The 12,228-nt window shown below is 40.5% G+C and overlaps 1 protein-coding gene across 2 annotated transcripts in view; it reads right to left on the bottom strand.

The window, feature by feature from the left end:
- Positions 1–9,253, bottom strand: part of SLC9A9 (solute carrier family 9 member A9) — a 570,416-nt gene extending 561,163 nt beyond the window's left edge. Inside the window, exon 1 of one of the 2 annotated variants that reach the window (XM_074334001.1) lies at positions 8,925–9,253. In XM_074334001.1, the coding sequence (XP_074190102.1) occupies positions 8,925–9,093 (169 nt within the window). In that variant the 5' untranslated portion in view covers positions 9,094–9,253. The remainder of the gene's footprint in view (positions 1–8,924) is intronic. The other variant, XM_074334003.1, reaches the window with a different exon arrangement.
- Between the last annotated feature and the right edge of the window lie 2,975 nt (positions 9,254–12,228).

Below are 12,228 nucleotides of genomic sequence, written 5' to 3'. Positions count from 1 at the left end.
CCTGACATTGAAGTCAGTACGGAGAATAGCAGAGCAGAGAAAAGGAAAGAACTTGGGTCCCTGATGACAAGAGCAGGCTGCTGAATCAACCAGCCCTGGAGACTCCTCCTCTCTGGACTTCTAGTTATGGGAGATGATAAACATCCTTAATGCTTAAGTCTTTTTCTGTTACTAGCAGCTGAATGCATCCTCACAGATATAAAGATTTTTATTTATTTATTTATTTTTTTAACAAGTGAATGTAGAAAGTCCTAAGGAGCCCTAAAGGAGAGACCAAGTAACTCTACTCCTCAGGGTGTCAGGGATGCTTCACAGAGGAGGATCTTGCAGATACATAGGAGCTCACCAAGTAAAGAACAGAGCTCGGACTTTCTAGGGAGAAGTACACGAAAATTAGTGAGCTGTGTAAATCGGGCATGTCAAGTAGTTTGGGATGGCTGCCTAGGCAGCTGCGATCAAGGAGCCAGCTCAGCTGAGGAAGAGAGGGTATCCAAGAGGAAGACATGGTTGGCAAGGCGGTCTTTTGGAAGGATGTGTGAGTCCTTTGTTAGAAAGCAGATTTGTTGTTTTGGAGCAGAGGAAACTGCATTTGGAGACAATTGTCTGAAGGGGAAAAGAGAATTGAGATGCAGAATCGTACACTCTATGTAATTTTAGTAACCATTGCCACACCAATAAATTTAATTTAAAAAAAGTAAAAATTTAAAAAATATAGAGAGAGAGATACGGTGAGTACACAGAGAAGAAATTAACACTGGAAACTATTTCTATTTACATGAAGAAGAATTTAGCAAAGGAATTTGAGTAGAGGAATTTCAAGATGACCGGAATAAAAAAAAAAAAGCCTAAGGAAGAGTGTTCTTTATCATTATTAGGGCTTTTTGCAGTGGGAGAGTGTTTAAGGCAGGGAGTCCATAATGTTATTTCAGTCATTCAGATTTTAAAAAATATGAGCAAGGGATTCAAACGTGGAAAGGAAGAAGGAAAGGGTGTGAGAAATATCCTAAGAAAGCCAAATCAGTGGACACCATTTAAGTGTCTGTAGACAGCGTTCACACATAGTAGACTTGAAGTGCCACCTCCACAACTTTTAACTTTCTACTTGATATTTATCCACCTCCCCCATCTTATCAAGTCTTTGTCAGAACACTGATGTAGGACATGATATGGGTTTGAATTTCAAATGCTAAAAGCAGTTCCTAACATTTTCCCTTTTAACAGTTCAGATTTGCCCTGAGATAAGTCAGGGATAGAAAGTAAAAATAGGCAACACCATCTGGTTATTTAGGGCTTTTGTTCTTTTTCTGCCTTCCCACCGACCTTCTAAATTCAACCAACTAAAGGAAAGTGTGGGTGTTGCTAAAAGGACACAATTTATTGCATTGCACTGGCTCACTATCAGCTCATTTTGGTGAAGAAAAGAGTCCCATTTGGGTTTCAGAACAGGTCTGGGGCACCGGCCAGCAAGTGTCCCAAAGTGGAAAGTGGTCCACGAAGCTGTTCCACCTCGGATGCCTCATTCAGAGTTTTTATCTCCTCAGAGGACAGACACTGTGGGAAATGACAGAAAGTCTCAACCCTCAGATCTTCCACCATGATGGGGTGGCCAATGTTTTGCCCCATCCTAGCTACATATCAGACAACACATACATGCACACATGCATGGGCACATGCACAGACACACACACACACAACACATATAAACACACAACATACACAAACACACACAACACACACACATACTCAAATACATACACATGACATACATAGACACACACATACAGACACAACACACACATTTCACAAGAGTCTGGGATTCCTAACATAGCATTATCAATAACTTTTCTCTAGAAATTCTCAATCACCAACTTGTACATAGCTAACATCCTTCCTTGCAATCAGCTTAAAAAGTTTACAGAATAAATATACAGATACGTACCAACTAAAACAAAATGATTTCTTACTTTATAATGTTTACACAAAAGTCGATCTTTTTCTCAAACCTAAGGTGGAAACATTACAAAGTATTGTAAATAGTGTAAGAGGGATGGACTGCCCAACAAAAGAGATTGTCTCCCAAACCCCTCTTCATCACAGGGTGCAATGAAGTGAGAAAGAGAAAAGATAGGAGGAAATAGGGGAGACAAAACTAGGAACTGCATGTTCAATTTTATTTTTCCTAGTGAAGTAGTTCTCAAAATTTAGTGCATCAGAACCTTCTGGAAGGTTGTTCAAATGCAGACTGCTGAACCCCACCAGAGTTTTGGACTCAGTGGGTCTGGGTTGGGGCTCACATGTTTGCATTTCTAACAAGTTCTCAGGCGATGCTGACACTGCTGGTCCAGGGGCCACATCGTGAGAAGCACGTTCGTAAAAGACAAGAGTCCCCACCAATATGCCAGTTGTGGACCTCCACCAAATCCATGCCGTCTCGGATCTCGCACACAGGCTTCATAGAGCTGGGAGAGCCCAGAGGCGTAATTCATGATTCTACCTTCAGCCTCTTCCAAAAATTCAATTCAATTAAACTAACATATGACAAAAGCCCATATTGTATGAGCCACATGAACGAGACACAGTCTGTTCTCATACTATTTCCAGGACCTTCCACACCCATCTGACAACCACAGGCATTTAAAGCCAGAACGACTGTGGACTGGCAACACTGCTTTCCTTGACGCTGGGGCAGGTGTTTCCCGGAGCCTCATCCCTCTCCCTGGGACATTTCCAGCTGGCTACTTGGATGTGTTCCCGCTATGGTTCCCAAGCTGGGCTTTTGCTTTGGACAGCATAACATTTCTGAAGCTTCAAGGTACAAGAAAAACTGAACTACCCACCTCCTCTCCCCAACTTTCCCTACACCTGACTTCATGAGAGAGTTACATATCAAGAGCTAACGCTGATGAGAAGACAACTGTGGCCAAAGTTTGAGAGCACTCACTTTCAAAAATGGAGTTCTTGCCCAGTATGCTGTGCAGCCTTGGCCAGGCTGTAAATTTTTCTGAGTTTCAATGTCTTATATGCAAACTAAAGGTCATCGTGCCTATTTTGCATGGATGTAGTGAGGATTAGCAATAATGTATACAGTTAGATATCTCAGTCTCTAGCTTTCTTTGTAAAATTCCCTAGGTACCATCACCTGGCACAAAGCAGACATTTACTAAATAACAGTAACTCTTCTAGAACTTACACGTATAGGTGAAAGAACATGAGTTTTCTGGCCCTGGGTTTGAAGCTCGGACCTATAGGTTACCAGCAAGTTACTTTATGTTTCTGAGTGTCAGTTTCCTCATTTGTAACATGAAAATGGTAATACCTTCCCCCAATACACACATGCACCCATAAACACACCCAGGATTGTGACACTTGGTGGCCGCATGGAGTCAAACTGTCAAGGTTTGAGTCCCAGTGGGACATTTAGAAATGTGTGACCTTGGGCAAGTTATTGTTATTTAGTTGTTTGCTGCCTCAGTTTCCCCATCTAAAAAATGGTTATTGTGAGGGATGTTAACAAATGTTGGTTCCTCATGTGTGCAGTTCTCAAAACATATAATTTGAATTCAATTTAGACTGTACATATGATCTCTCTAAATAGTTTGAATTATAAATTCATTTTCTTGATGAGAGGGGATTCTTTGAGGCCCCACTGCCGTTTGCTTGCAGGGCTTCTTTCTCTGTAGGTCCTTAAGGAATCAGAAGCACAGCAGACTATGGGGGAGGTTATTTTCTTAAAACTGACTTTTAAAAATCTAAGAGAGCAATATACCTCTGATTGTCCCACTTTTTCAATCTTCCTTTGGTTCACACTTTATAGCATGGAAAACCTTGCCCTGATCTCTGAAGCTCCTTAAAATCGATACTTTTTATGTTAAAAGGGAGAGAAAGTTTAGTTCACTGGGCTCTTAACCCTAAGTACCTTTCCTGCAGAGCCCTTCCAATCGAACCAGAGCCACCCCGATCTTCACAGGACAGGCACCCAATCTCAAAGCCCCAAACCCGGAGCAGCCCTCACTGTTCTGATGGCATAACTTGCTCTCCTCACCTTTCTGAGAAAAATTCAACAGGATTTACTGAACACTCAGAATCAGAGCTGGGTCCAAAGAACTAAGAGTGGTGAAATGACATAATGGAAATCCCGTTGGGAAAAAGGACTGGATATCATTATATGCTGACAGGATTCTGGGAGGAAAGCTACTGGTTTGGGTTGGAAGCGCTGAGAGATGCCTGATGGCTGAAGTCAGTCTTGGCCTGAATTTTGAAAGACGTTTGCAGCCGCAAGACAGGTTAGTGATATCTATTTCCTTTCTTTGTCATCTTATAGATGAGCAAAATAAGGCCAGAGGTTTAGTCACTTGCCCAAATTAACGTATCTAGCTACTGAAAAAAAAAAGAAAATCATCAGGATTTCAAAACCCAAATCCCCAAGACAGGATCCAGTGCTTTCTCTGTAAAGCATGCTACATTCGCAGAAGTAGAAGGCCTCCAGGAGGACATGCAGGTAGGGGGAAGGGCGGGAAGCTGTAGTGAGCCTGGCCTGTGGCCTGGCAGTCAGGAAGCGGGAGCAGGGCTAGACTACAGCAGAGTGAGCTGGATCAGTAAAGTGGGGCCACGCCACGTCCAACAACCTGGTTTTATCCTCAGGAACCTCGAGCACTGCTAAGATGAAATAGATGCCTTGTGATTTTTACAGAAAGATAGTTTTTAAAACCTTGGTGATTCACTATGTAACTGTTTTTCTTTACAGCATCAGAAAAACATGCTGTTGAGAGATCTAAATTGGCCCCATTAAACTGGTAATCATACTTGGAGGATCAGGCATAATTTAATAATTTAATATGAAATAGTTTAATGAAATCAAAATCTAAACTCTGTGGCTTTAAATTTCACTTCTACCCACTAAATAGTGAGCAAAATTTCCACAGAACTTAAGAGGCTGTGAGTATAATGAGAAGCCCTCAGATCGGAGGTAGAATTCTAAGCGGTTAAATTGTTCTGGCCCCAAGCTCAGACCCCAACCCTTACGTGGAGGCCCCAGTGCAGCGGAATGAAATTCTAATGCTGCAGGAAACAAGAAGCAACTTTTCTTTTATGAGCAAGAGCAGGGGATGTAGGCTTCTGAGTGGGCAGCGCTAAGTGCACCAGCTGCTGTCAATCAATATTCTGGCCATTAATAGTCACTTAAGCTTTTAGTCCAATTTAAATGAACATGACCATGGCTCATATTTTAAACCAGTTATGGATTCTAGTCCTTCAATTTTGAAATAATGAGAGCCATAGAATGTCACGAGGCACAATTACACATTACTGTTCCGGGTGAGGCAAAAATATTGATATAATGCTGCCGTTCATTTTAAAAGCATCCTGTGACCCTTAATACCAAGAGAAATGCTAATTTTCATATAGTGGATTATTTGTATTTGAAGCAGCAGATTCATCTCCAAAGAACAGAGTCCAACCAAGCAACGCACCTATTTTAAGGTTTACAACTTGGAAATTGTAAAAGAGGAATTAAAAGTTTTGATCACTTACTCTGTCATTTTACTGTAACTGCTCATATCCTGAGGCCCTCCTCCCTAGAACATTCTAATTGGAGTCCCTGTAAAATGCATGAACACCTATTATGCCTTCTAAAAGATATTTGAAAAACACCAATGGAATAACAGCAGAAAGGCAGGTGGCAGACAGGGCTGTTACAGGAAATTCGCTGTTTTAGAAAATGCGTATGGTTCTTGATACAGAGGGAAATGACAGTTTACAAAGAGCTGGTGAGAGCAGGTGCAGTGGTCAGCTAAGGAGAGGAGCTGTTAGCCACATTCTGATAAGCATTAGATACAGGATGGCAAAATCTTAGATGTTTCCTCACAAGTGTATCTATCTGTAGGATGGAAATCACCGAGGCACAGTTTACTCTGAAATGTTCATCTCCTATAAAGAAAGAAACTTTTAAAAGTTTACATTTTAACCATGTTTTGTTTCTTTTCTTCCCCATTGATTATCACCATGACCCCAGCAGGACCCCACAAAAACCATGCGTTTCATCCTCTGATGAGGAAGGGATTTGCATAGTCTTATTCTGAAATTTCACTCTTGGACTTCCTAGAAAATAGAATTGATCTGACTACTCCTGAAAGCACAAATAATATGAAGATGCATCTGGGTCTCACAGACACAGCCTCTCTCCAAGGCGACTATTGAGAGAACTGACCTATTTTAAATTATCTTTGGCATCTTTTAGAGATGGAGAATGAATCTCAGCTCAGCAGCTGACTAACTGCATAACATTTACCTCTCTAAGTCTTTGTTTTCTCACCTGTGAAATGAGAATATTAAACTTATGCTCTCTAAGGCTACTTCCCTATCTATGAATTTCAAATGCATTCATAGCTACTAAGCAATGTATTCGCTTGGCATCGCTTTTCCCTTTATCATTTGAAAACATTTATTAGAATGTCCCATCTTGTTTCTCTGTTGTAATTTCAGATTACCTTATTACATCACGGACAGAAAGTCCCTAATAAACATTTCATATATAACATTTCGATCATCCCTGCAGAAGAAATGGGAGACGTCACTAACACCTTCCATATGGACTGTTTAAGAGACAATCAGCGAGGGCTCTTTTAAGATAAACATGACCTTATGAGACATGAGGATGAGCAAAAGCACACGGACGTTGCTAGGAGTGGCTGTTCAGTTTTGAGGAAGTTACTTTGCTTCTTTGAGATTCAGCTTCTTCCTCTGTATGAGAGGGCTGGAGAAGGGAACCTCTAAAATCCTCTTCTATTCCAACAATTATAATTCTATGCCAACACCAAAAAGAATTAAACAACACTAAAAGAAAAGTCTTTCCATTGATTGATACAGTTCAAGATAACTCAAGGATAATCAAAATTCTAGTAGTGGAATAATAGTAAGTGATACATACTCATATATATGCATGTCTTCATAATTTTTATAAAACTTTAACGTTACAGTTTCAGAACTTGTTTTCAACAGCTTTCACATAAAAATAAATTGTGAAAGGACAGAAATCAGACAGCTCAACTTAATACCACTGTCACAAACCTTAAGCCTAAACTGCTTTAAGAATATCCTTTTAGAGAACTGCCCTCTCAGCTATTGTGCAGTGCTAATACTTGTACTTTGTGAGTCTACCACAACTTCAAATTTCATGGAGTTTTTGGAGATTAAAGGTAATTTGAAAATTTTCAGGTTCCACATGAAAGTTACACATTTATGTGTTGTGACTACAATGTTTTAATTTTAGTAGGTCACCAGATTTAATCAAAAGCCTTCCAGAACAGTGCTCCATCATAGATAAACTGAAATTGGTAACTGAGTCATAGTTCAATCAAATTCAGGGCTGTGAAGAAATCCTTCCCTTTAATAAAGATTTATAATTTTAAAGTCTGTGTTGTTTTGGTAAACCATAGATAGCGCTTTTATTTAATGTCAAGGATTCCATTGTTTCTGGCTTCTCAGATTACATCCCATTTCCTCACTGGTTATTTATTAGTCACGTCAGAGAAAGACCCTGGTCCGCTGATGATGGAGAAGGGCAAGCGACTGGAGCCTTGGCTTTACATTTGATGACATCACTTCCTTTCTGTTTGACTGCTTCTCTTCAACCTGACTGTGACTTTTCCCCCTCAAGTGAGAGTTTTGTCCTGTGATTTAAGACCCTCAACACAAAGGAATTTAACTCTGTGCTCTGAACTGATCAGCACAGCAGTCTCCTGAAAGAAATCAGGCTGCTTAGCCTGAAACTTCTACCTCCTGGCCTAAATACCTCACAGTGGGATCCAGTTAAGGCAAAGCATTTCTTGTGGTCTCCAATCATGACTACTATACATTGTTATCATCAGGACACCATGTGTCAGCATACCATGTGCACTGATACCGTTCCCTGAACCTCAGGGATGTAAAAGGCTTCAGGACTTCCAAAATGAGGGTAGCGAAATACAGTCAAAGTATATTCCTTTGTATGAATTTTAGCAATGCCTCACCTGTTTCCATTGTTTTCAAGGTTCTTATCCATTATCAGGCTGAGATAAAAGTGGTAAAGTGAATTATTTCATCAATAAGATCAGTTTTAAAACTATTGGTGTCTTGCATCTTACTTTCAAAGATGAGGGTACAGCCTGGGCAATTTCTGTCACATTTTATTACATTAAAATTTCTGCAAGGAATGACATGGTAAATTGCACAGGAAGGGCAACACTTTGGGAGCTTAAGATGCTAAACAAATGCATTTCCACAGTCCCTCCCCCCCAAAGAAAGATACTTAGCAAATAATACTAGTGATGTCAATTACAAATTAGAAAGTCTGAAATCAGGCTAAGAAATTAAAAGTACAAAGAAATATAAAGAAACTCTTGTGTATTATAAGAAAATAAAACATTGCTCACATAATTCAAATGGATTTGGGCACAATTATTCCATTAGAAGGGGTGGGGTACGTTTCTGCCAATTTTCTTCTTGAAAACTAGTTGACTTGAGAGGATTTATTTCAGACATTTTCATGATGTTATTTTTCCTAGAACTTGCTAATGCCCATCAGTCCCAGCTGTTAGAGAACGCAGCTCTGTGGCTGCAGAACCATCACTTTTCAAAGTCTATGTTACAAACACAAACAGCTCCCAGTTTGGCTCCTCACATCACAATGGACTGCATCTGTCAACAGACTCCAGTGCTGGGCTGCTGCCTGAGAACAGGACTGGGACATTTACACTTGTGACAAGGTAAATTTCGGCAGCTCCTCTGGAAAGAGATGAGCATTCATTATGCTGCAGCACCTTTCATCAAGCTAATGACTTTTCAATCAACACATTTTCTCCAGTTTCGGTACTTTGCTATCTGAGCACAAGTCTCTAATTACACCCAAGCAACAAGTTTCACATCAATCCTATAATTTCTGCACTCACCGTACACCATCGCTCCTCCAGTCTCATGTAAGAAGCGGAATCGATGATTTTTAAATAACCAGATTGTCAAAATGGTAAGGATGAGCAAAAAATTAAAAACAAGCAGCTCCACTGCTCCCTCGTGTTGAAACTGATACCTGTTCTTCTCTGACACTTGCTGTCTCTCCATTCGCAGGTCTTCTTAGGATTCCTTAACTAAAAACCTAGGAAAGGGCTATTTTATCAAGATTTGCCTAGGGCAGTCTGGCTGCCTGAGGGCTTCAGAATAAACACCGCCACTTAAGTTGCTACCCTGTGAGCATTCTGCCTCGGCTTAGCATTCAGATGGCTTCTACTTACAACTTCCTGTTTCTCTCTTAAAGCGGCCCTGTCTCTTTTTGAACTCCAGAGTGTGGTGTCGTAATGGGCTACTACTATCTTAACACAATTCACTCCAGGAAATTGTCTTTCACATTGGACAAACCTCCAAGCAAGAATCCTGAGATCTTGAGAACAAACATGATCTCATTGTTTCAAACAATTCTCCTTAAGCTGCCTAGCTGGTGATTTGTAGATTAGTAATAAAACAGATCACCTTACATCAGCAATATTTTCTAAGTTCACAAAGCCGTTTCCTGAATCATAGCCTCACTCACTTGTGAGATTTTTCTTCTCCACCAAAGCCTACCACTGTGCTGGGGATTGATAGCTCTGATTTGACCTGAAATGATTTCAAAGGTGTTTTCTCTTTTTTTTTAAGTCGAGAAGAAAAAATTTAGGATATGAATTTTGCTTGGCTTTATATAACGGGTAGTCACAAGAGCAGCATTTAAACTCTGAATCAATTGTTTTTCTTTTAACAAAAATAAATGAAAGCAAAAGACAAAAAGAAAATTCTGTCCCCATCTCAACAGCTGTGCTATTTGCATATATTAAGTCAATAAAAGAAAAGAAACACATATCTTGGAAGGAAGAAATCATTGTCATCCTCAATAATGTCACGTGTGTGGATTTCTCTTTGTAGCGTTTCTGGCACAGTCAGGACCCACAGAAAGCTGCAGCCAGTGACAAGCCTCCTCTGTCCGGTGGCAGAACAGTATGCTTCACTGAGGGTCAGTCTGCCACCAGCAATGCAGGCTCCAGCATCACCAGTCAGACCACAGCAATGATGAGTCTTCACATCATCTGCCATTTGGCAGGCTGCTTCGGTGTGAATTCACATTTTTATGCTTTTTGGAAAAGTTCAAGATGATACTACTGTGGGCTCTGCTGCTTTCTTAGCAGTGATTATGATTTGTTTGCCTTATTGTTCCTACAGTGCAATTAGATTCATCCCAGGGTTCAGTGAGTTTTGCATCATTTCATGAAATTATTTTAACTCAGGGGCATTTATCACCTAGTATCCCCATACTTGACAGAATTAACATTCAGTTTATGCAGTGTAAGTGATTCGCTGAGTAGGATGAGTCTAAATACTCCTCAGAAGGTCTTGTCACTAAAAGCTAGAGGTCAAGCATGAAACGTATCGGGAGCTGCTGGCTCTTTGAAAGCAGTTTCACCCATGGAGAAAGTCTTGAACCGTTTCGTGTAAAACTCTGCTGTATCAGCTTCTTTGCCTTCTGCAACTTTTGGAGCTGATTTCCTCTCTGGTTTTAACTCAACAGGGGGTATTTGTGTGGGCTGCAGATGTTCTTTTATCACCGCCCTTTTTGGCAGGCAGATCTGTGCTGACTAATATTCAAACTGTTTTGAAATCTGTCAGCTAATGCTTGCAAGCACTTCATGAAAGTACCAGCTTCTACCTGTATAATTTTGCAACCCCACAGGTTTAGACTTGTTAGATTTACAAGATAACCCAAATTCCAAACCTGACAATGTCCTTTTATTTTTGGTCATCATTTAATTACTTTGGTTCCTTTCAACAAGGATGCTTACTCCATCTGTGTAGAATAAACTTTCTCTGGTTGTCTTATTATGACATCCAGTTTCTCTCTTCTGTGCAAACAAGCAATTCAGTGAAAGGATTAAAGGCCCATGAAATGTCTTGATTGATTCATACATTGTTTTAAAAGTCCTAAATTTGATGTCAGCTTATTCAAATAAGCACATCCCTTATAAAAAATTATACACATGGCTTCTCTAGACAAAACTGGTAAGACCTGGCACACTGAGCCTTCTTGCCATGTGTCCACAATCTGTTAGGGCTGTGTGGTTGCCTTCTCTGTTTACAGCAAGTGTGCTACATGTCTCATTCATCCCGTGTCAGCCATTCACATTCCTTGTGTGGCCTCCTATAGCTATTTGAATCTGTGGCCCCTGGTTTATTCCAGGAGTGGAATACGTTCCATTGTCCCGCCCCTGTATTGCTTAACGTTAAGATGGAAAGCTGAGAAGAAAAAGGGGTTCAGGAAACTTCTGCAATTCTTTTACCCAGAAAAGTATTCCAATTCCTTCCAGTTTGTGTTTTCTTCTCAGAATATCATTTCATGTTCTGCTGTACTAATAAAACTATCTACTAAGGACCAGGAAATATGCTAGGAAATTTAGTCTCATTAAATATTCATAAAATCCTTTCTACAGATGAGGGATTTCAGGTTCAAAGAGAGCTAGTAACATATCCAGGGATGCACAGATAGTAGAAATTCAATTCCCGTGTGGAGTTTAATGGCCTTAAGATGCACTTCAGCTAGGGTGATCAATGCATCGTGGCTTGTCAGGGACTTCCCAGGTTTTAGCACTCAGCGTCCTCTATCCCAGGAAACTCCTCAGTCAAGTCAAACCGGGACAGTTGGTCACCCTAATAGCTAAGGTTCCCAAATTTCCCAAATCCTGTACTGTCAATAAGAACCAGTCTTTAAGAGCGTCCTGAAAAGGTATCCACCAAGGAAGAATATCAATTAAAAATGAAGGCACTGTTTAATGATCTGGTGACCATAACACTTAATGCTAGGTTCTCTGATGAAGTTGGTCTGGAACCCACAATGTAGGCATAAGGATCAAGGAAGAATTGTTGATTGTCCCTTAATCCCAGTCTTAACACCTGCTGGTCACTGAGTCAAACATTCTTGTTGCAAGATGCAACATGCAGGTGATAAAATGTAAAGAGCAAACCAGGATGATCCAGCCTATTGCAATGGGATTGCCCTTGTCTTAGCTTCCCTTCAGCCCCATGGAAAGAAAAACTTGAAGAGAGGAGCTTTCCAGGCCAGGTAACCTTGTATAGCACAGGAATCCAACCCACTGGTGAATGTGACTAATTAGAACCCATAGATGGTGTTTCAGTATCTAACCAATCGTTCGAAAGCTCCTTGGTCTTGTAGAGGAC

The sequence above is a fragment of the Rhinolophus sinicus genome, linkage group LG01, assembly GCF_036562045.2.
Source record: "Rhinolophus sinicus isolate RSC01 linkage group LG01, ASM3656204v1, whole genome shotgun sequence".
In the NCBI taxonomy this organism is placed as follows: Eukaryota; Metazoa; Chordata; class Mammalia; order Chiroptera; family Rhinolophidae; genus Rhinolophus; species Rhinolophus sinicus.
This window is presented reverse-complemented; position numbering and strand designations above follow the sequence as displayed.